Here is a 23,548-nt window from a genome sequence, read left to right as displayed (position 1 = left end):
TTTTCCTTTTGCCTCCTTAAAAACCAAATCGAAAGCATGCTATAGGTCCAAATACACTATATATCAAATTTCAACTTTGTAGACCAAATATTCAGAGAGGAGTTTGGTAGAGACTTTTCGCACGCACACCGACAAGGTCACTTTATATATATATATATATATATATATATATATATATATTTCCATGGCCTGAAACATTTTCATCTTAAATTCTACACAATTATGCAGAATGCAAAAATTATGCATTAAACAGAATTTAGTGAAATAAAACTATTCATCTAATAAGAAACTATAAGAAATGAATAATTAATTAACACTTGTTTTTCAAAGTTATAAGTTATATACAAATTAGTTAACCTTCATGTAGTCGCTTGCATATCCATGACTGTGTATATTAAAATGTTTGTTTTAATAATTTTTAAATAGAAAAAGTTGTGGTTTAATATAAATGTCAGAGAGAGAAAAAAAACCCAAAAAACCTCAACTTTATGGGTATATAGATTATTCAAATCAAAAGCTGTATTTTTTGCACAAAAAGAAATGATCTTAAAAATAACATTTAGAAAAATTGTTTCAATAGCAAATACTGTTATCCATATCAAATATTACCTTCCTTCCAATGTTTACTTATAACCACAATTATCCTCCCCTTCTCAAATTCCTCATCTTTACATAACTATATTACAGTTATGAAATATGAATGTGAATATTTATAAATTAAATATTTGTAGAACATTACAATTAATAATAATTACAAATAATTAAAATGAAAAAATTCCAGCAAAAATAATTATATGTGGGAATTGAAGTTTCCTGGGTTTTTCAATTTTCTCGGACAATGAATTTTGCTTTTGTTACAACTTAAATATAACAAGTATCTATGAAAGTTCACTACTCTTTTGGCCTTTGCAAGAACCATGGTGTAGCAAGGATGTACATATTTCTGATAACCACAATACTCCTTCTCCCCTATTGTTGTTTGTTGTACAGCATTCACCCTAGGTGGGTTAAACCAGCTTCCTCTGAAGGAGGAAGTGTCAAGGGGATATTAAATTCACAGGCAATCCCCAGTCGCCTATATCTCCTTGTTATGCATTCGAGTTTAGAGGTATTAAACATGCAACATATATTTAAAAAAAAAAAACCCAAAAAAACCCCTAAAGCTCAGAAATTAAAGTAAAATAAAAGTATTGTACATAAAAGCAAAGAAACACAAAATATTTACAAATGAGCTAAGGGAGATAAACAAGATCTTAATTCAGTCTTTTTTTGTGTTTAGAAGAAAAACCGAATTATTGAGAATTAATTATATTTTTAGAGAGAAGGTCAGAAAATCTTTATAATTACAAAATGTCCAGTTTTTCTTTGAGGGGGTTTGTAATTGATTTTTTTTTTTTTTATATAAGATTCTTTTTGATCGGATTTGAATCCCAGGAAATATTGGCTGGAGTTAATTCAGTCACCATCTGACAACCTGGAGCAACGTAACAACTCAATCTGACTTTTTTACTGACTAACTGAAGAGTTGATACTATCAGTGTTCTTTTATAGTTTTGATGAATGGAAAATTCCGGAAATGCTCCAAAATGGAACACCACAACTTAGAACATTCCAGAAACTCTCGAAAAAGAACATTTTTATATTCTAATTTTAATGTAATGTTTTTCATAGTAATAATTATACATTTTTAATATTATTATAAGAAATTGTGATATCTTCATACTTTTATGAGGGAAATATCCTCCCATGACACCCCCTCCTCTCCTGGATAATTTGGAAATTTTTAACAAGCGTCTCAACTAGGATCCTCACAATAATATTGACAGATTAATTCTTCATAGTGCCTTTTCTAGATAACAACTTACCCGATTGAACTGTAGATTCTAAATAGTCGATGATATTGTCCGATTCAACAAGAACTTTTTCACCATCTTTCAAGGCGGGCACCTTGCCTTTAGGATTGATTTCCAAATACCAGGGTTCATTCTGCTGTCCAGAGAATAAACTCACCAAACATTTCTTAAATGGAATATCTTTCTCATAAAGGGCGAGAACAACCTGAAAAAAAAAAAAAAAGGGGGGGTTTGTCATAAAGGTCAAAAGGTAAAGAGATGATTGAAAAGGAACATTAATATGACATCAAATATAAGAACAATGTTTGAAATATTCAGAAAACAATCACAAGGCAAAATGAAATAATATTAAGTTGATGCAAAAATAATGTCGTTTTTTATCAGATATATATATAGATGGGACGATTCCAATATTTTTCCTCCCGATTCCGATACAATTACCGATTCCTTACCAGATTCCGATTTTTTATAAATCTCGAATAAAGAATTATAAAGTTGTTTTTCCCCCCTATTTCTGTAAAAAGCACATATTAAATATGCGGACATTTTTGTAAAATTACACTTGGGTAATTCCATCTCAAATCATCCAGACCATGACACCCTTACCTCTCAGATTTTTTCTAAACTTTCACCATATGTTAGTATCATAAAAACTAGGGAATCCTGAAAATTTGAGCTTTTAACTCTAAGCGGTTCCAGAAATATCGCAATTTTGGTATTTTACGTATATTGCATTGAGGTGCAAATTTGCAAAATTATGAAATTACGTTTTTGGGCATAAATCAATTTCTAGACTAGGTAGAACCTTGAAAATTTGCATGGATAAGGTTTTCCACATGAGGAATCCAAAAATCACGTTTAAAACCTCTGAAAATGAACTGTTTCCGAGTTATTGAACTTTTAAGCCGAGATTTAGGTATTGGTCTAAGGCGACCCAAAAAAACATGTGCCACTATTGAAAATTGAATTTTTTTGTTCTTAGACATTCTTGATAGTCTGAAGTTAAATTCCTCCAAAAAAGGTGTTTGGTTCTTTCCTCGTTAGCTCACAATTGAACCTCAAAAATGGGCAGTTTTACGTGACTCACTTCCAGACAGAGCAGTGTACAAGGAGTCACTTGACTTCACCATAAACAGGAAATCCTGAATTTTATTTTGACTTCCTGTTCATTTAAGAAGGTGTATTGTTGCTTTCTGGTGTTTCTTTAAGTTTGCTGAAACTATTTTGTTTGCTTTTTTGTTTGATGCAAGAATGAAAGTAGCAGGTAAAGCCAAGTAACCAAATAGCTCACAATCGAACCTAAAAAATTGGCCAATCACAGTGGACAATCCCAAATAATAAACTGCATGTGATGAGGATACAATGTGTTTGTAGCATTTATGAACCCCTAAAAATTCTCACGGCTACCTGTGATTAACCCATTTTTTAGGTTTAATTGTGAACTAATGAAGAAAGAACAAAAGCCCATTTTTCTGGTAATCAATGCGATGGGTACGGATGCTAAGAAACGGTACCTATGCTGGGTGGGTACATGGATATTTGGATTTTGTGGCACGATAGTACATTAAAGTCAAAAACTATCAACACAACACAACACAACATCTTATGAGTGTAAAGCAACATATGCTGTTACGGTTTTATCGTAATCCTCGTCAGAAATAGTAAAGCTCCTTCCACTTGAGTTTGTTTTAGGTACGTGGATGCTACAAATGATGTTTTTGAAAGGAACAGGACACAGGTCAGCACTGCGAGGCCAGTTGAAAATTTTACATGGACAAATGGGGGTGCATGAACTGGACATCAACATCACCTTCATTGATGTTTACTTTCTGCACCAATCCGACTCACCAGAACGAGTTGCACACACACGTTATGTACGTCGAAGGAGCAACATCCCCAATGTCAACATGGGTGGGGATTTTAAAGGCGTGAATATCAACAAATGAATTGTCCACACTACAGAGTTTGTGTCCGATCTTGCATTCTAATTGTGGAACAAAATGATGACTACTTCTCGTCCGAGGTACTGTTTTCCCATCAATAAACCGCTTCTCCATTCTGTCCTTCACTTCAACCATGTCTTCCTTGTCGATTCCAAAGAACACAATGGACTTCATTTCAGCTTGGCACACTTCCAGCACTGCTTTGTAAGTTAGAATCTGGTTGTTCAATGGTCTCTGCAAGCTTCGCTGCATGCCATTTAACGGCACCACCAATCCCATCACAAGGGGATTTCCCATGACTGGTTGCAAAAAATATCCACTCAGCGTCGATACTGTAATCATTTTGTGGAAGCACAGATTAAGAAAGTTTTTAAAGTTCTTATATTGGCCACTACAACCATCTGAAACATAGATTTTGTTGATACCAGTGAGATGGGGATGGATGGCTCTCGTCTGGGTGAGGCCCAGTGTTTTGACAAGCTTCTGGGTTTGACCTTTACTCCTGATCTGAAATGGAACACGTACATCAAGTCTGTTGCCAAGGTCGCTGGAAAGATTGTGGGATCCTTCTACCGCTCCAGAAGATATCTCACTACTGATGCAATTCTCTATCTATATAAAAGCCAAGTATGTCCAAGGATGGAATACGGTTGCCATATCTGGGCAGGAGCTGCTAAAAACAGCCTATCCTGCCTTGAAAGAGTACAAAATAAACTTTGTGGCTTAGTGGGGGATGCCCTTTTCTCTACCCTGCAACCTCTCTCCCACAGAAGAGACGTTGTGAGCCTATCCTTGTTTTATCGTTATTTCCATGGCAGGTGCTCGTCTGAACTCCAATCTCTGGTCCCCCCTCGCCAATCTTTCACGAAAAACACCCGTCTAGCTGAATCCACTGTGAAAAATTTCCCCCACTCTTTATCTGTGCCTAAATCAAAACGTGGATTCCATGAACAAAGCTTCTTTCTTAGAACTGCACGCCTGTGGAACTCTGTTCCGTCTGCCTGCTTCCCACCTGACTACAACTTGGATGTCTTCAAGTCCAACGTTAACAAATTCCTAATGAACCACCCCCTTAAGTAAACACTTCATCAAATCTCCACACTAACGTAATGTACTTGCAATAACCCTTATCCCTGAGTGGCTTCCGGGCCTTGATAAGTGGTGATTACTGTGTAAAAAAAAAAAAAAAAAAAAAAAAAAAAAAAAGTTGTTTAATGAAATTTGTCACCATGCTCTGTAATTTGTGAACAAAGCAAGTGTCGTGTGTATTGTCGTCAGAGATAAAACATAGCGAGTAATGCTGTAGAACTCCCACTTCATCTTTGTAGTATATTACAAGGGAGTGAAGTGTGCGGTACTCTTTGCTCCAATGAAAACTTTGTATCTCCTCCTGCATGAGAAACTGATAGTTTTCAGCGAAATCCCCCAATACCATGACCTCATTTGTTCCCAAATTTTCTCTTTTTGCCTTCACATAACATGCTTGGGCTTTGGTGAAGTATGAGTGCCGAGTCATTTCATTAATCTTCTCCACAAGAAGCTTCTTGTAATCCCCATATGTAGTTGTAAGTGTCAACAGGGCAGCTCGATCAGGTGTCTGCCATTGGCAGTAGTGGAATTCGGATTCCATATCCAGGTGTGACAGTTCATCGTCCAGGAACTGTTCCAGAGCTGCACTCGCAGGACATGATTCGCAACGATGCATCATACAGACCCTGTTATCTGTGTCACAAACTAATTTCTCAATCAAGTCTTTGTACGTGCATTTCCAGTCAATTGCATCAACAAGCAACACTGCATTTTGATGGGTGCTGCACACACAAACTGAATGGGTCCCTGATGAACCAGCAAGGACACACTACTTTGGCCTAAGAGAGCAGAACTTGGAGAAGCCAATTTTCACATTTGGATATTTTTCTTTGAATGTAGCAAACATTTCTGACAGGTTACAAAAAAACCAGACGCTTTTGTTTGTGCACATTCTGTCTGACACTTACATAACCCTTCTGATCTGGCGACTGTATTTGTCATCTTCATAAAAACTCAGTACCAGGTCAAGAGTTTCCTGAAGAAAGGATTTTTCTTTCTTTGGATCTGGTGTTGCTATAATGCCACCAACCTTTTGCAGATCCGGGGCCATCTGAATCAGGTACTCACTCACTCCAAATTGTTGAGCAGTAAATTCACGTGACCACTTGTCCGGTACCAGAGTCAATATTTGGATCTTCTGAGGGTACATAGCCGTTTTCAGTTTTCCTTGCATCAAATCATGCAGTCGATCCAACTCTGCAGCCTTCCACTGGACATCATTTTTCTCAAAATCAGAATCAGATTATCGAGCATATCCCCTTCAACATTATAGGCTTCTGCCAGGGCGGATTTGTATGTGTTCATCACTTTCTTGAGTTTCTGTTTGGCACTGCTCACATGACTATGTTGGGCCACATTATGAAGGTTCACTGAAGTGACACCAACGATTTCTAGACCAGTGTTGAGCTGTTTTCTTGATGTTTTGTACATTTCAAATGGTTCATCAGCTGGAGTGTCTTCATTAAAATCATTTTGAAACTGAACTACAACATCACCTGAGGAGCTTGTGTCAGAGGAACTTTCATTGATGAGATATTGGTAGGATTTGTCACATTGTCAGCAAAGCATGAACCCTGGCATAACTGTGTAGTGTTTGGCTTCTAAATATTGCACCATCTCAAGAGTGATTAAACCTAAAAAAATGGGTTAATCACAGCGGGGCCGTAAGAATTTTAAGGAGTTCATAAATGCTACAAACACATTGTATACATGCAGTTTATTATTTGGGATTGTCCACTGTGATTGGCCAATTTTTTAGGTTCGATTGTGAGCTATTTGGTTACTTGGCTTTACCTGCAACTTGCATCCTTGCATAAAAAAAAAATAGTTTCAGCCAACTTAAAGAAACACCAGAAAGCAGCAATACCACTTAAATGAACAGGAAGTCAAAATAAAATTCAGGATTTCCTGTTTATGGTGAAGTCAAGTGACTCCTTGTACACTGCTCTGTCTGGCAGTGAGGCCTGTAAAACTGCCCATTTTTGAGGTTCGATTGTGAGCTAACGAGGAAAGAACCAAACACCTTTTTTGGAGGAATTTAACTTCAGACTATCAAGAATGTCTAAGAACAAAAAAACATTCAATTTTCAATAGTGCCACATGTTTTTTTGGGTCACCTTAGACCAATACCCAAATCTCGGCTTAAAAGTTCAATAACTCAGAAACAGTTCATTTTCAGAGGTTTTAAACGTGATTTTTGGATTCCATGTGTGGAAAACCTTGTCCATGCAAATTTGGAAGGTTCTACCTAGTCTAGAAATTGATTTATGCCCAAAAACGTAATTTCATAATTTCGCAAATTTGCGCCTCGACGCGATACATCTAAAATACCAAAGTTGCAATATTTCCGGAACCGCTTAGAGTTAAAAACTCAAATTTTCAGGATTCCTTAGTTTTTATGATACCAACATACGGTGAAAGTTTGGAAAAAATCTGAAAGGTAAGGGTGTCAAAGATGTTTTTTCTGGATGATTTGAGATGGAATTACCCACTTGTGAAGGACGATCTATAGATTTTAGCATTACTGGTATTCTAAAATCTATAGATTTTAGCATTACTGGTATTCTAAAATCTATAGATTTTAGCATTACTGGTATTCTAAAATCAATAAATATTTATTATTCTATCGTTTATTACCCCCAATGGAAGATTTTGCTTTAAACAAAATCAAATAAAAAGACAATTAAAAGAATCGATTTGGCATTGGGTAATAGGCAACAATTTTTTCGATTCCGATTCGTGATTAAGGGTCCCAACACTAATATTATATATATATATATATATATATATACACACATCAAAAAACAACATTATTTTTGCACCAACCTAATAAACCAAATCAAATATCTCCAAATTCTGCATGTTCTTTTGACTTTCAATTTCTGCTGATCATTCTGCTGCTTCATGATTAATGCCCTGGAAAAGCCCTTATTGGCCCCTGGAATAGACTACCGCTTAAGGTTGTCACCACACCAACAATGGATCAGTTCAGGATGAAGTTGGACAGGTACTGGTCAACTGTATTTCCGACTGTCTAAATTTGTAACACCCCTCCCTCCCTCCTTGTTCGCTTTCCTCTTTTTTTTTTCTTTTCCTCCCCACACTTTTAACGGCAATGAAACATTTAACCTATGCCAAATAAATTGAATTGAATTCTGATTAATATTTACCAATTTTAAAATAAGCAAATCAACTTGCCTGTTATCTAGAATAACATTTTAAAACTGGTAAACATTAATCAGAAGTGATTTTTCCAGGGCATTCATCATAAAACAGAATAGTCAGCAGAAACCAGAATTAAAAAAAAAAAAAAAAAAAAAAGGAAAAGCCAAGCATGCAAGCCCCCCCCCCTCCACAAGTGAAAAATTTACTTTCACCATAACTAATGTTTGTGCAACATTAAAAAAAAATCCAAGGCGTGGCTATTGAAAAAAAGAGATGAACGGGAGTGAATTACTTGGTCCAATCCCTCCTTTGTCAGGTGGTAGGGTGGGGAAAAGCAGAACTTGGGGCTAACAATCAACTTATATAACGGCCCCCCCCCCAATACTCCTAACTTCATCGAACTAAACAAAACTTGAAAATGTCTAAATCAACATAATCGATTTTACGGTTTGGAAACCAAACCAAATGAATCCAGTTTCTTTTTAATGATGTTGATTGCCAAGGGTTTTCATTGTGCAGAAACTGTTAATGAATTCGGTTTCAATCATGTATTGGGATGAGCAAAACAACATCTTTACCACAAAGTTGTCATGTGCTAAGCTTCTAAGGTATAACATTTCAAAATTAAAAGAAACAAACTGATAATGCATTCTGCATAAAACTATATGATTGGTTTGATGGTCTTGAAGTACGTTAATCTGAAGCTGCTCCCTTTGGCAATGGGTCAAATAGAACCTCCAATCTGTGATGTTAGAGAGACACAGAATCACAAAAAAAAAAAAAAAAAAAAAAAAAAAAGAAACCATAATCATTAGGCAAAAACAAGGAAAATGAGATAATAAAACAAGGAAAATCGGTTATCCAAAATTCTGCATGATTTTGACTTTCAGTTTCTGCTTCATGATGAATGCTTCTGGTTAATGTTTACCAGTTTTAAAATAAGCAAATGAACTTGATTGTTTTACAGAATAATATTTTAAAACTGGTAAACATTAATCAAAAGTGACTTTTCCAGGGCATTCATCATGAAACAGAATAGTCAGCAAAAACAAGAAGTACCCCCTTCCCTAAAAAAAAACAAAACAAAAACATGTGGAAGTTAACAAAGACTGAAACTTTGGCCAAACCACTGAAATTACTGGGGGTGGGGGGAAAAAAAAAAAAAAAGAAGCCCAATACAACAAATGCATGATTTCAGACAATGTTATGAAGCTACCTAGTTTGCTTGTGATTATCGAAATGCATTCTGGAGGATAATGTAAGAAGCCATAGAACATGCCTCCGCTGTTGGTGATTGTTGTAAATTTTAAAGCCTCATCCATTAAGCACAAAAACATGCTGAAGTGGTAACCAAACTTGAACCAAAATAGCCTGTTAATCATCAATCTCAATGAACGTCACATTTGCTGGAGAGATGTAGCAGCCTAATCTGCTAAGATATTCGCTTCAATTGTTTTGAGACAATTCCAATCAGAATGCAACTCAAGAATAAAGCCAAACCAATACAATGTTCATCCTGGCTGTCCCAATCAAATCTTCACTCTAAGACAATCTTTGAGCATCATTGGTCTTGTTATTGATAGCATCATTGGTCTTGTTATTGATAGCATCATTCCAACAAAAAATAATTATTTGTTCCATTGATTTCATAGCTGCATTTAACTATCAACTGTGGCGTGCTCTGAAAGCTTAAACAAGCAGATGGTATTCCACCTAAAATTCATGATCTTAGAATAATACTGTTCAACACGATCCTGAATATGAATGTATGGTAGTTTTAAAATATATGGTCTGATATTTGGCAAAGGATATGTTTTTTTTATAATATAAACTAATTGATGTTTATGGATATCAACAACATATGCAGACTCCATAATATTATTGAAAAATCTCCTAGTCGGTGTATACGATGCAAAATCTCCTAGTCGGTGTATACGATGCAAAATCTCCTAGTCGGTGTATACGATGCAAAATCTCCTAGTCGGTGTATTCAAAATCTATGACATGAGTTATGACATAAAATCTGTTACAAACTTTAGTGTTGGGACTATGTTTTTTAAATTTTTGCGATGAGGATTGATTTGTATTTTTGATTCTTTGAACTACTGTTCTCGAATATTATTTTCACATTTTGGAGGATGTATCCTCGGACCTTCTTCAGGTGTATCTTGTCAATTGTTGAATCTGCAAAGAGAGCATATTCCTCCTGTGGATAAAATAAAAGATCTGTTCGATTACTGTGAGTTCAACAGAAAGATAAACGAGTAGAAAAAAAAATCAGTAAGTAATAAAATACTGAGGAGTATTAAAGAAAATGGTAAAGCATTGAGAAATAGTGGTAGGGAAGGAGTAAGTAAGGGATACAAAAAAACATAAGGAGTAAAAAAAACTTTTGTTTTTCCATTTCTAATCTAAAGATTTTAGAGTTGGTTTTTATTGTGTATATCCTTACATTTGTATAATGCCGGCTTTTCTCTTTTGAGGAGAAGCATTTAGCTTAGTAATGTCATGGCCTAGAGTTTTTTCTTTTTTACCTATTTTTTTTTTCTCATTTTCATCCTTATTGACCGGAGAATACAATAAAGTTCTATGTAACTTTTATCCCTCATCTTTTTAATTTAATATATTTTGAATTAAGAAATGTTTTTTTTTCCTTTGAAAATACCATGAAGTATAAAATTTTCCCAAACTGCCTTTCCATATTCTGGAGACATCACAATTTCTAGCTATAACCAAATTTACAAATATGTAAAATATAGCAAACTAACACTAAAAAGCAATGCAAGCACCAATCATAAATGATGCTAACCAAAATTACAGTGGATTAATGTTGCTGAAAAATACAATATCCCATGCAAACACTCTTATCAAATAGTGTCAATGCCAGCGACATTTATCCCATGCAAGTTAAACCAACTTCCAAAGAAATGTCAAGGGAACATTAAAGTCCCAGGCGGTCCCCCTGTTGCATGTATATCCCCATCAGGGGAGATAACAACGTTAGGTTTTTGTAGGGAAGTGTTTACGTCTTCTTACATACAGTGTATGATATTCCCAAATGGTCACCTATCTGGTACTAACCAAGCTCAATGTTGCTTTATTCCAGTGAGCTAATGAGAACTGGTGTGTCAATGTGATTTACAGTTTGTATATTATATTATGTGTTATTCAAATAGGAGATGATAAAAGCCACAAAGTCTACAAAAACAACTGACATCAGCTATTAATTGTAATTATATATCCGCAAAGTTAATCCTGTCAGATTAATTAATTTTCAGGTGAAAAAGAAAAACAAATTTATCAAATGCATTAGAGAACCTGTTGACCTGTTAGGTTTTCAAGTTACAACCGCATGGTGTGAAAGGTTGATTGGCAGTATTAATTTGTTTAATTAAAATTTGAATAACTTAGATGGCCTGTGACTGAATCAATGTTGGTACATTGTAGGTTGCTGTAGACATTAAGTGGCTAATAGATACTTTTTAAAGTACATCCGGAGAAAGAATAAAGGCACAGTCTAGATTTGAGAAAGGAAAAAGAAAAATTGCACTTTTGATATTTTTGAAGTACATCCAGAACAAGGTAGAGAAGTGGGCTGTCCCTACCGTGCTAAAAAATTACTCACACCCGAGACCATCTTATACGTCTATAAAGTCACCATTTGCATACCATGCATGGAGTATTGTTGCCACATCTAGGCTGGTGCTTCTACCACTAGCCTCTCACTCTTAGACAGGGTCCAAAAACAGAATCTCCAATCTAATAAGTCCCACACTATCGGTCAACCTCTGTCTTATCGCCACAATTTCATATCCTGTACCTGTTTTACAAGTATATACTCCCGACTAACCCAACACGCAGCAAAATCCCACCTTTTCACTGTTGGGGTCCCTAGAGGTTGAAAAATCTTCCGCTTTAATAGTTTCTTCTCTCATATTGCTAGACATTGGAATTTCCTCCACGTTTCCTGCTTCCCTGACTGTATTGACATAAAGAAGTTTAAATGTAATATGAAGAGATATCTTGCTACCTTGCTATTCAATTCCTCCAAAACCCCGGTTAATAGCAATAGATTTCGTTTGGGGTTAAAAAAATGAAATCTAGAGAGAATAAAGATACCATCTTGATTTGGAAAAAAAAATAAAACTGCGCTTCTGATAATTATAAAATAAAAAAGCAAAAATAAAAAAAAAACAAACAAGAAAACGGATGTTTCTTTGATTTTTTTTAGATGAGATTTGATAATTTGTATTATTTGGACTACTGTTCTCATCTTGAGTGTTATGCTCACAACATTTTAGCTAATATAACCTCTGACCTTCTTAATGTGTATAGTTCTGAATTCGAGAATCATCATCTCAAACTGAAGATCAAATCTGTGCAGTATAGAGAGAAGAGTGCAAAATGTAGATTTTGAAAGTGGACGAGAGTTCCTGGGTTAGTAGACAGATGCAGAACAGTTGAGATGGTAGGTCCAGTTGATAAGGGAAGGCCAAAGAAAACATGGGAAAAATGACAAAAATGGAGCTGGGTAAAAAGGAATAAAGACCTTAAATGAATTAAAAATCAGCTATGAATAGCAGATAAACTTTATTTCTGTTGCCTAACGAAAAGCCTTTGTTTTTTTTAATAAACCAATCGTTCCGAAGCATTAGCATGTTCAGTGTAGAAACTATGTAATATTTGTCTATATAAATAAAAATATTATATTTTGCTTTTTTTTATTGAGCACTCTTAATAACCTTGTTTTAATTCATGGGTTTTATCCCCTGAATACTTTTAACCTTGTATATAGGTTTATTCAATTGCACGATAATGACTTGCCTAACTCTTTAAAATAAAATTGTCATAAAAATGTTTCTTAGGTCTTCCGAAAGGTCATCACGAAAATCAAATTGTTGTTACTTGTTAAAATCAATTATGATTTTCAGCCGTTTCTGATTTTTATATAGGAAATAAAAATAATTCAATTTTGTGTTCTTTTTTTTCAGCCATCATTGTTAACCGAGGAAAACAGCATCTTAACATGATCTTATAATCAATTGAATCAAAGATCTAGTATTCACGGTCCACCAGTGTGGAAGATGACCTTTTAAAATTGGTTATGACGATAATTAAATTAATTTATCAACGATAAATTAAATTAATCCTTTTTAAATAAAAGTAAAAGTGCATTTTAAATGCGAATAAAAAGTCAATTAAAGTAACTGGATACACTTACAATTTATGCATTAAAAACATAAGCTAAAACGATTATTTACTTAATAATTAAATAGAATACAGCAGGTCAAATGCAAATCCTGTTTTTTGGTTTTAATTACTTTTTTGTAATTACATTTCTTACTGATCCTGGGTCTCAACTTTTTACACTTATTTTTAAGATTATAAAAATTTTCTAATGCTTATGTTTACATGTTCGTGCCGACAGGGAAAATTTTTAAATTTTTGCAAGAATTATTATCACTAAAATCACATGAAATGGTTTTTGATGAAAATATTGAATAAGCAATGATTAATTCCATGATAATATCGATAGTTTGAAAATTGATTTTTCCTCAAATATGAATTTCATTAACACAGATTTTAAGAGCGTGTTTTTGCAACGTTCCTGAAATAAAAAAAAATTTTAATTGTTAACATCTACGATGCATTATTTTCATGAACAAAAAATTCATGCATATTTTTTTTTTAGTACTTAAAACTATAACTTTAGTAAAGACGTTTTTGCTTATACAAAATAATACATTTTCACTAAGATTTAAAAAAAAAAAAATGAGTTCATTATATTAATAAATGTTAAAAATTTCATTAAAATTGGTTAGTTGTCTCAAGTTTTGTGAATTTTAGAGTGAAGAGATGGGGGAGGTTTAGGGATCGGCCATTCATTTTGCACAAATGTAAAAACTATCAATTATCATCTGCTAATGATGATATGTTTACATTCTTTAAATCTAGATTTACATTTACTAATATTCAGCATTTTCTTATAAATGAAGCAATTTCAGGAGTTTGGTAGAGTCTGCAAATGTAAACTCTTTCAAATTTGACCTCTTGGCAGCCAAATTGACACCCAAAAACTGATTACAAAGCTTGCCGCACGTCTGAATACCCTTTATGTAAAATTTCAAATATTTAGGTCAAATCTTTTGAACTTTGACCTCTTGACAGCAAAATTTTCAGCCAAAAAATGATTAAAAAGCTGCCCTATGTCTGAATACACTTTATGTAAAATTTCAAATGTTTAGACCAAAAATTGGCTGAGTATTTTGGTAGAGATTGCAGAGGTCAAATTTTTTAAAACTTTGACCTCAATTTTGACCCATTAACATTTTTTGGGGGGCTCAAATCAAATTAAAAAGTTTCATCCATGTCCAAGTAACCTACATCTAAAATTTCAAGTGTTCAGACCCAAAATTGGCAGAGGAGTTTGGTAGAGTTTTCAAAGGTCAAATCATTGAACTTTGACCCTTTAACAGCCAAATTTCTAGCCGAAAACCGCTTAAAAAGATTTTCCCAAATCTCAATGCCCCTGATGTCAAATCTCGAGTCTGTAAACTAAAAAGAAGACTAAAATACACTTCTAAAGTATATTTCTCCTAATCTCTAATTGTATGTTTAATAAACATTTATTTATCCGTTTTATCTAATTTATGTTTGTTAAGCATACAATTAGCGCGTAGGAGAAATATACTTTAGAAGTGTATTATGGTCTTCATTTTGAAAGTTCTTTTTTAATGGTTTATGTTTAAACTACAGAAAAAAAAAAAAAGAATCCCCAAAAACTAAACCCTCAACAATTAATAATGGCACTACGTTCGGTGTTATTCAAAAGTGACTGTGTGACACACACACACACACACACACACACACACACGCACTGTACCGACCCAGCATTGCTCAGTTATGTATTTACTTAAAATTTGTTTTCATTCTTTTCGTTTTGAAACTATGCTGGATTTTTTTCCCCTAAAAATATGTATATTTTTAAATATTATAAAATTTCATGTTCGTACATCTTATGAGCCCCCCCCCCCCCCCGGGACTTATCAGACAAACGTCTGTGATAGTAGTACAGATTAAGGAATGGGTTGATATTACAATCTACACCATCCAGAAATTGTTTTTGATACAAATATTTCATCTTTTTTTTTTTGTTTTAACTAATGGATCACTATTTACCAAGGTAAAAAACAAAAACTCCTTAATAAATTTATACAACAGTAGGCGTATATAGATAAGCATTTGCCTATAAAAAGATTGGTAACTTGCATTTAGCCTGACGATTTCCTTTGATGGAATGAAACAAAGATCTGTGTGCAAGTCACCTATCATATTTTATATTAATATATATCCAACATATCCTCTCTTCGATACACAGGTACAGAAAATGACCAACATCCGGGTGTTCACAAGCCGAGGAGTCGGTTACTGGTGCAAAGTCTGTTCTGTTCAAGAATGAGGCATTTTCTACTTTGCACAGAGCATGTTTGAAGACGTATTTAAAAATTCTTTAAGTGGTTGTTATCAATTTACAACTTGGACCTTATGGGTATACGTTGAGAACATGTATGCGTGTGCGTATATATACATGAAAGAGAAAACTAAAAGTTAAGCCTTTGCTCAAATTCAAGCATGTGTAACTCATTAATTCTATGGTTCAAAAAGTTTGTGGATCATGAATACGAGTTCTTGTTGGTCTAATTGCAGGAAAGAAACGGTTTCTATTTAAATTTACACACGGTGACTCACAAAAATATGTCCTTCAATATTTCGTTTTCCTTTTTAAAAGCTGGCACCAAAAATTTGTGTCTCATTCACACTAATTATTCACGCTCGTTGACAAATTTCCTGGTGCAAACAGTTTTATCAATTCCTTACTTAGTAGACTGACTTGATGTATAATTAGTGACAATATCATACCAATTAAGATTAGACTAGACTTCAATTTGGCCTTTACTTGGCATTTTGGTTTATATTCGTGTGTTAGGTGGATTCACCTTGACATTTAGTGGTCTGGCCTGCGGGGGCTCCAGTCTCCTTTCTAGCCAAGATGGGACAAAGATGTCCACTATCCTCAGTCTATACCGCATTCTTTGGGAGGTGGAAGGTTGGCTAATTGCCAGTTGCCTGAGGTGCCCTTGCTGGAGAATGTTGAGTTTCTCAATTATTTTTATGAGTGCATCTTGGGTGAGCTGGTTTTACTCTTATAAAAAGACTGTCACATTTCACATAAAAGATACTCATAAATTTTTCCTGATTGTTTGGGATTAAAGTGTAGTATCTGTTCTTACATTTCAATCTGTAAAAATAATCAATGTAGTCACTACTAACAAATGGCAATCCGATTGGATAGTAAGGCCAATGAGAAAACCAGGGACCATTGTTGTCTCTTCTCAAATTTGCAGTCTGAACAAGAGGTTGGAATGGACAAAAAAAAAAAAAAAAAAGTCTGAGCAAGAGATGTTATATTTGTCAGCATCTCAATCCAAAAGGGATGGATTTCATCCAGCAACATCCTACTGACTCAAATATCAGGGAGGGTGAGGGAAACAACCCTCAGAGTTTAAGGAGGACTGATAAAAATGCCTCTCCAGGTTCAGTTGTGTACGGTGCAGAGGACTACCATGAACAGTTTACCTAATTAGAAGAGGACTATTGTTGTAATTAGCCCTTCAAATTCTGTCAGGTAAGGCCGTTCCAAAAGACCTGTTAGTTTTTTTTTTTTTTGTTTTTACATAGGCATTACCACTTATCAAGACCCAGAGGCCACTTGAGGATAAGGGGTAAAGAATGTACTGTAGTAAAATTCAGTAAATTTCAGTTCAGGATCCTCGTTGAGAGTGGGGGGGGGACTTAACAGCATTCTTTTCAGTTTCAGTATGGCAAAAATGTCTGTCCACACACTAGCAACAATACTGAAGAAGAAACAGTTAAGTACACCTTCAACATCAATGAGAAGATAACTCGTGTCAATCCAGAGCAGACAGTACTAGGAGGAGACAAATGAAGTTTTGTGTCCTAGTCGCAGCTAGAATGGCGATGTAAATATGGCCAAAGGGATTGTATGGGAAGTCATTTCCTTATTTTTATAGGCCAGTTACATTTCCTGACACTTGATGGAATGGGGATCAGTGCTTTTATTATTGAGACATTATCTCTACATGACCAAGGCTAAAGAACACTTCACCTGCCCTTTTTCATTTTATTTTTTATTTTGTTATTAAAAAAAAAAAAAAAAAGTTATTCATTGGTTTTGTGCTCTGTCACTCACCACAAAGTTCAACTTCTGTTCAAAATATACCAAGAAGGAATTCCAATCACCTTAAGATGGGAGATACACAACCATTAAACTTACATCAAGTACAGTTTTGAGTCTATCGGGGTGAATCATTTTCTCATGACCCGATTTTATTCTTCAAGTATCAGCTTAGGATTAAAATTAGATGCGATACAATAACAAATCAAAGTGTAGTATGTGTTCGGTTTGAGGAGGCCTTTCTTCTAGGTATAAACTCCTGCTTTTGAAGAGGGATTGGTTTGAGGCAAGTTGTAGGTTTTGTAACCTAGCGATTTCTCTTATCGCAGAAAATTGAAAAATTCAATTAAATTCTTGCCAGGTAAAAATATCATCATTGTGTAAAGTTCCTGAATAAAGAGATAATGTCAAAATCTGAGGAAGGAAAGAAGTTGAAAATAGAATAAGGTCCAAATATATTTGTGGATTCTTATCCTCATCTTCATAGATGTTGTTTCATCATGTTTCGGCCAACTACTCTTCTGGCCTTCTTCAGGTGGTTAACTGCGACGGGATAGGAGTGCTGAATCTTAACTGTATCCTTAGTAATTACTGCCTTCCATAGTTGTTGTTTAACCACGTTTTGGTCAACTAATCCTCCAACCTGGTTTGGGTAGAATTGAAACTAATAATTATTGAAAATATAATTAAGAGATTCAACATTTCTATTCCGTTGCGGTTAACCACCTGACGAAGGCCAGAGGAATAATTAGCCGAAACGTGATGAAACAATAAAAACTATGAAGATGAGAATAACAGTCCACAAATAAATAAATATATAAATTACTCATCTCAAAGGATTCCAATAAAAATAATATATAGGTCCAGATATGTTTTTCAAATTGTGAGATCAATACAGATCCCATCTTTCAGGATTTAATAATTTTGTGTAAACATTTTTTTTAGTTTATCAGCAACATATAATTTCATGAGTTTAACACTAACTTTCGTTTTATTAAACATAATTTTCAATGGCCAAGAACACATTACCTGAAAGTACTTCTTTTAAACTCCTCGGCCTAACGTTTACAGGGAATATGAACTGGAATAGATACATTGAGAGCATTGCCAAGGCTGCTGCAAGGAAGGTTGGCTCCCTCTACCGTGCTAGAAAACTACTTACGCCTGACAGTATCCTATACCTCTATAAGGCAACCATTCGCCCATGTATGGAGTACTGTTGTCACATCTGGGCTGGTGCATCTGCTGCTTGTCTTTCGCTCCTGGACAGGGTTCAAAAAAGAGTCGCCAACCTGATAGGTCCTGAACTGTCATCTAGGTTTCAGCCTCTGTCCCATCGACGAGATGTTGCATCCCTCTGCCTGTTCTACAAATACTTCAATGGTGAATGCTCTGACGAACTGCAAACACTTGTACCTCCCCGACGTAACTACCCCCGACAAACCCGACAAGCCACTAAGTCTCATCCCTTTACAGTGGAGATCCCTAGGTGCAAGAAAGCCTTTTACTCCAATAGTTTCTTCCACAGAACTGCGGGTCTTTGGAACTCCCTTCCGGGATTCTGCTTTCCCAACTGCAACGATATGCAGAAGTTCAAGTGTAATGTCAACAAACATCTTTCTACTCATCTCCCTTCATAATGACCCCGCTAATTAAGTCCCTGATAGTAGCCCCCTGCTTCAAAGTGGCACTGTGCCTTGTTTGGGGTGAAAATTGAATTAAAAAAAAAAAAAAAAAAAAAAATGTTTGTTTTGCACATGAGCATTTGTCAAGTGTCTTAATTGAAAACCATTCAGGAATACATCTAGATAAATAAAGCAGTAGATGCATGTATGTGTATATCCATCTGTAAAAAATGTAACAGATAAACTCTTAAACTACTGGCCACATAATACTGAAATTAACAGGAATTATAGTCATACACCAAGGATGACTTATGAGTAATATCTTTCTTTGAATGGATGAAATACAAGGTGATTTCAATAAGTTTCCAGACTTTTTTGTGCAGGCATTTAAAATTGTTGTAGACTCTTGAAAATTCTGTATGTTACATCTTATGAGAAGACTGAACACTTTTTATGATTTAAGATTCAAAAGAACAGCAACAGCAGGAATTGGAATACACCCTACTAAAGCTGATTTTCACAGTTGGTGAATTTCAAAAATGCAATCTTGACGTGAGAACATTTAAAAAAAAATGCCTATTTACTGGCTTCCCCATGAAGGCAGAGTTAGACACAAGGTCAGTTTTTAATGTGGGGGAAATTCAGCTCCCCCAAAAAGGGGCACTCTGGATAGGAACAAAAATAAAAACCGTCTCAGTCATGAAGGGTTTCTCCTAGACTGACTGAGGACAGAAAAGGAGAAGTGTAGCATCAGAACAGATACTACACTGTGATCTTGGCTCGAAGGGCAAGAGAAGAATGATGTGCAATAAAATTCTGTTTTAAACTTGGAAAAAATACCACAGAATCGTAAAGAATGCTTCAGACTGTTTTTGGACCATCTTGCATAAATCGAGCATCTATTTAAGAGGAATAAGAAACGTAAGGAAGGCAGGGAGTCTGAAGGATGACGACAGGTGTGGGAGGAATAAGGAAGTTTGAACACCAGAGTTCATTGGCCAAATAAAGAATTTCATAGATAAGGACTGTCGACAATAGGTACACAGTTTGATGTCAGTGTGGGAACTGTACACGCAATTATTCACGAGGAACTGAAGATGCGGAAGATTTGCACAAAGTTTGTCTCAAGGATGCTGAGAGAAGATCAGAATGAAAGACGTTGTCATAACCAAGATGGGCATCAAGACAATTCCTCATCCTTCCTATAATTCAGACCTTGCTCCCTGTGACTTTTGGTTATTCCCTAAGCTCAAGGAAAACCTTAGAGGCTGTCATTATGAGACAATTGAGGAGACGAAAGAGGCTGTGATGAGGGTTATTGACACGCTCACACAAGAGGATGTCCATGGGGCTTCCAGAAATTGTTGGAACGGTACAACAAGTGCATTGCAGCCGGAGGAGATTACTTTGAAGGGGACTAGAGTTTCATGCGTGCACTATCAATAAAAATGCCCATATGAAAAAAGCCTGCAAACTTATTGAAGGTACCTCGTATGTCGACAAGTTGAAATACAAAAATGTTCATTTCAACTTGCCGACATATTTCTATTACTTTCGCGCATGCGTAAATTCATAGTTTGAAGTGGTTTAAATCTTTCTTATCTGTTGATAGCTGAAATGGTAGGAAACACGGCTGGAGCGCTAAATGTTTTGGCTTAGATTCTAGTTGATAGCACCCATTTTTTTAAACGTTTGAAACCAGTACTATAGATTACGTACAATATAATATTCAATAGAGAATTGGCTCTGTAATAATAAATACCAAATCTGCATGCATTAAAATATATTTAAGCGTATTTTAAGACCGGGCAAGGCCAGGAGGTGTCCCTAGCTAGTTATATAATAAGGGTCTTAATATCAAAAAGCTACTGGTAGTTGTTTAGTTTAATATATATATATGTGTGTGTGTATATATATATATATATATATATATATATATATATAAGATTAGAGTTATCTCCCCTGGCACCTCATCCCCGTCTGCAAAATAGGCAAGATGGCGGGCTACGATCTCATTAAAATTTGATTTTCCTCTGAAAAAAAAAATTGGAAATTAAATGATTTTTTTTTATGAGAACTTAAAATGGGTACGTGCAATATAATTTTTTTTTCAATATTTTCCTTTTTTTTATAATTTTTTGATTAAACTAAAGTACCAAACTACTTGTCAAGGACAATTTTAAATGTGATATTTGTTCAATCAAAACAAACCCGAGTTTACCTAAACATTAACTTACACATCAGCATTTTAGTAGCGGTTTCACATCACAACCCCTTTGCTTTTGTAAACAAATGATCGCCTTTTGGTTAGATTTTTATCGCGCCAATTATTCTCCGGCGTGAAACTATAAAAGTACCATTTGTTTTTATGTCAGGCTGAAAATAAAAATGCATTGAGGTTATAGTTTTAAAGAAAATGTTTTAAATATTAACAAAGCAACGACAAAATTAAGTCGGCACTTCTGCAGAATACGAACCGTGTTTTTGTGTTTTTTTTTTTTAGATAGGATTTTCAAGTTAAAACCAGTTTTCTTCAATTTCTCTTTTCTTTAATGAATAATTTTCTACCTTATCGATTTTCGTAATTTTTGGATATAATCATAAAAATACGAGGAATACATATACCATTGTTTTCATGTGAAATTCTGTATTACGATTTCTGAAATTTCGTTCTGATAGTGTAGAAGCAAAAAAAAAAAAAAAAAAAAAAAAAAAAAAAAATTCGACGCTTCTACACTATTGGGACGAAATTTCAGAAATCGCAATACAGAATTTCACATGAAAACAATGGTATCTATTCCTCGTATTTTTAAGATGATTATATAAAAAAAAATTTACGAAAATCGATAAGGTAGAAAAATACTTATTAAAGAAAATAAAAAAAAATAGAATTTGATGAAAACGATTGTAAGACATAAGAGAGTTAAAAAGGAGGTAATTGTCCGTTTCGATTTAAACAAGATGGCCGCAATTTTTCACTCGCTAACACGATTAAAATTTTTTTTTTAATAATTCAGTACTATTCAAGTAATTTTGACGGCATTATTTGGAAGTTAACATTGTAATTTATTGGAATTGACAAAAAAAAAAAAAAAAAAAAAATCAGTAGAAACCATTGTTTTTTTTACCTGAAAATTCCATTTATCGATTACAAAATTTCGTCCTAATAGTGTAGAAGTGCAAAAAACCCAAAAAACTTTAAGATACATGAAAGGAAACGAAGATGTCATACTCCAAAAATTATATAAATTGATCACAAGTAGATTCACCTTTTTATTCATAAATAAGAAATTAAAATTTACGATTTTTTTAGCGATCTCGCAAGTTGTAATTATTGTGGACTTATCTGACCCCCCCCCGGGTTTTTTTTTTAAATTTATTTTATAGCGATGCGAAAAATTCCTTTTTGCTTACTCATAAATTTGATTTTCTTGTACTATTTCAATTTAGGTGATTTGGGGGGGGGATATAACATCTTCGTTAAATCAAAGTTTTTTTTTTGATTGCCAATATTTCTGTGTTTTTGTTTTGGAAATAGGTTTAATAAAAACACAAAATAAAAAAATAAATATAAAATTTTTAAAAAATATGCGAAAACGTGATTTTCTTTTTTTTGCATCACAACATGGAATTGGAACGAATCAGGAGAAAGGATGTCGGTTTCATGAAAGAGATCTCGTGGGTTTCTTTCTCTTGTATATATATATATATTTCAAAAAATAAAAACATTCACTATGTATATTTTAATAAGCAAACAAAAAAAAAAAAAAAAAAAAAAGAAACACGTCCATAAAATGTTTACCTTTTGTGAATAATAAGATGATGGGTAGAAATATAATGTAAACCGGTCCTTCATGTTGGCAGCTGTGACCTTGCAAGGACTGATACTCGCCCGTCGACTAGACGGGGTACTGCCGGGTCGACTCGACGGCCGAGACATTATGCTCGTATAGATATAGATATATAGATATATCTACTGTTACCCAAAGCGAAGGAGAAAAAAAAAAGAAGAGAAGCACTTGAAATTAATATGACTAATTTTTGGTGACGGGGTAATATTTAAAAGTGTGTGTGGGGAGGCTTGTTCTTAGCCGGCACCCTGGGGGTGAGATGTGTGGCACAACTAAACAATCGAAAATAATATTAATCTTTTTTTTTTTTTTTTTTTTTTTTTTAAGGCATTAAGAGTAGTGTCCTTTCTTTCTTTCTCCCCCTTTTAGGTTTTTGTTTGGTTGGTTGCTCGTAAAATAATAATCCCGAATCCGAGTGCAGCATTTGGAAGCCGCTGAAAGCTGTATTCTACGTCTTTTCTAGAGATGTTCTTCTACAAGGAGATACTAAGCGCACACAGCTGACTCGTTACTGTATCATCTCGATTAGTTTTGTCTGCTGCTGGAATTGAACAACAGAATAAAATAAAATAAAATAAAAAGAATTCACAGAACTTGTAAAAATTATACACTTACTGAAAGACAGTCAAGGAGAGAAAAATCGGTTTTTATCCAGAATTCAAATTAGTTAAAAAACAAAACAAAAAACAAACAAACAAAAAACAAAAAAAAAAACAACAGAAAAAGCTTTATGATGTACAGAACGAAAATGTCATATTCCAAAAAT

At 34.4% G+C, this 23,548-nt stretch overlaps 1 protein-coding gene across 1 annotated transcript in view; it reads right to left on the bottom strand.

Annotated features, from left to right (window-relative positions):
- The window catches only part of LOC145284435 (ganglioside-induced differentiation-associated protein 1-like), a 36,001-nt gene extending 12,742 nt beyond the window's left edge, over positions 1–23,259 (bottom strand). Inside the window, exons 1-2 of the mRNA XM_080133244.1 lie at positions 22,734–23,259; positions 1,866–2,058 (exon numbers count right to left, since the gene is read on the bottom strand). Of these exons, the coding sequence (XP_079989370.1) occupies positions 1,866–2,058; positions 22,734–22,871 (331 nt within the window). The 5' untranslated portion in view covers positions 22,872–23,259. The remainder of the gene's footprint in view (positions 1–1,865; positions 2,059–22,733) is intronic.
- Positions 23,260–23,548: the final 289 nt, after the last annotated feature.

The sequence above is a fragment of the Euprymna scolopes genome, chromosome 9 (assembly GCF_053919585.1).
Source record: "Euprymna scolopes isolate OS-2025 chromosome 9, ASM5391958v1, whole genome shotgun sequence".
NCBI classification, from domain to species: domain Eukaryota; kingdom Metazoa; phylum Mollusca; class Cephalopoda; order Sepiida; family Sepiolidae; genus Euprymna; species Euprymna scolopes.
The sequence above is the reverse complement of the archived record's forward strand: the minus strand, read 5'-3'. Positions and strand labels throughout refer to the sequence as shown.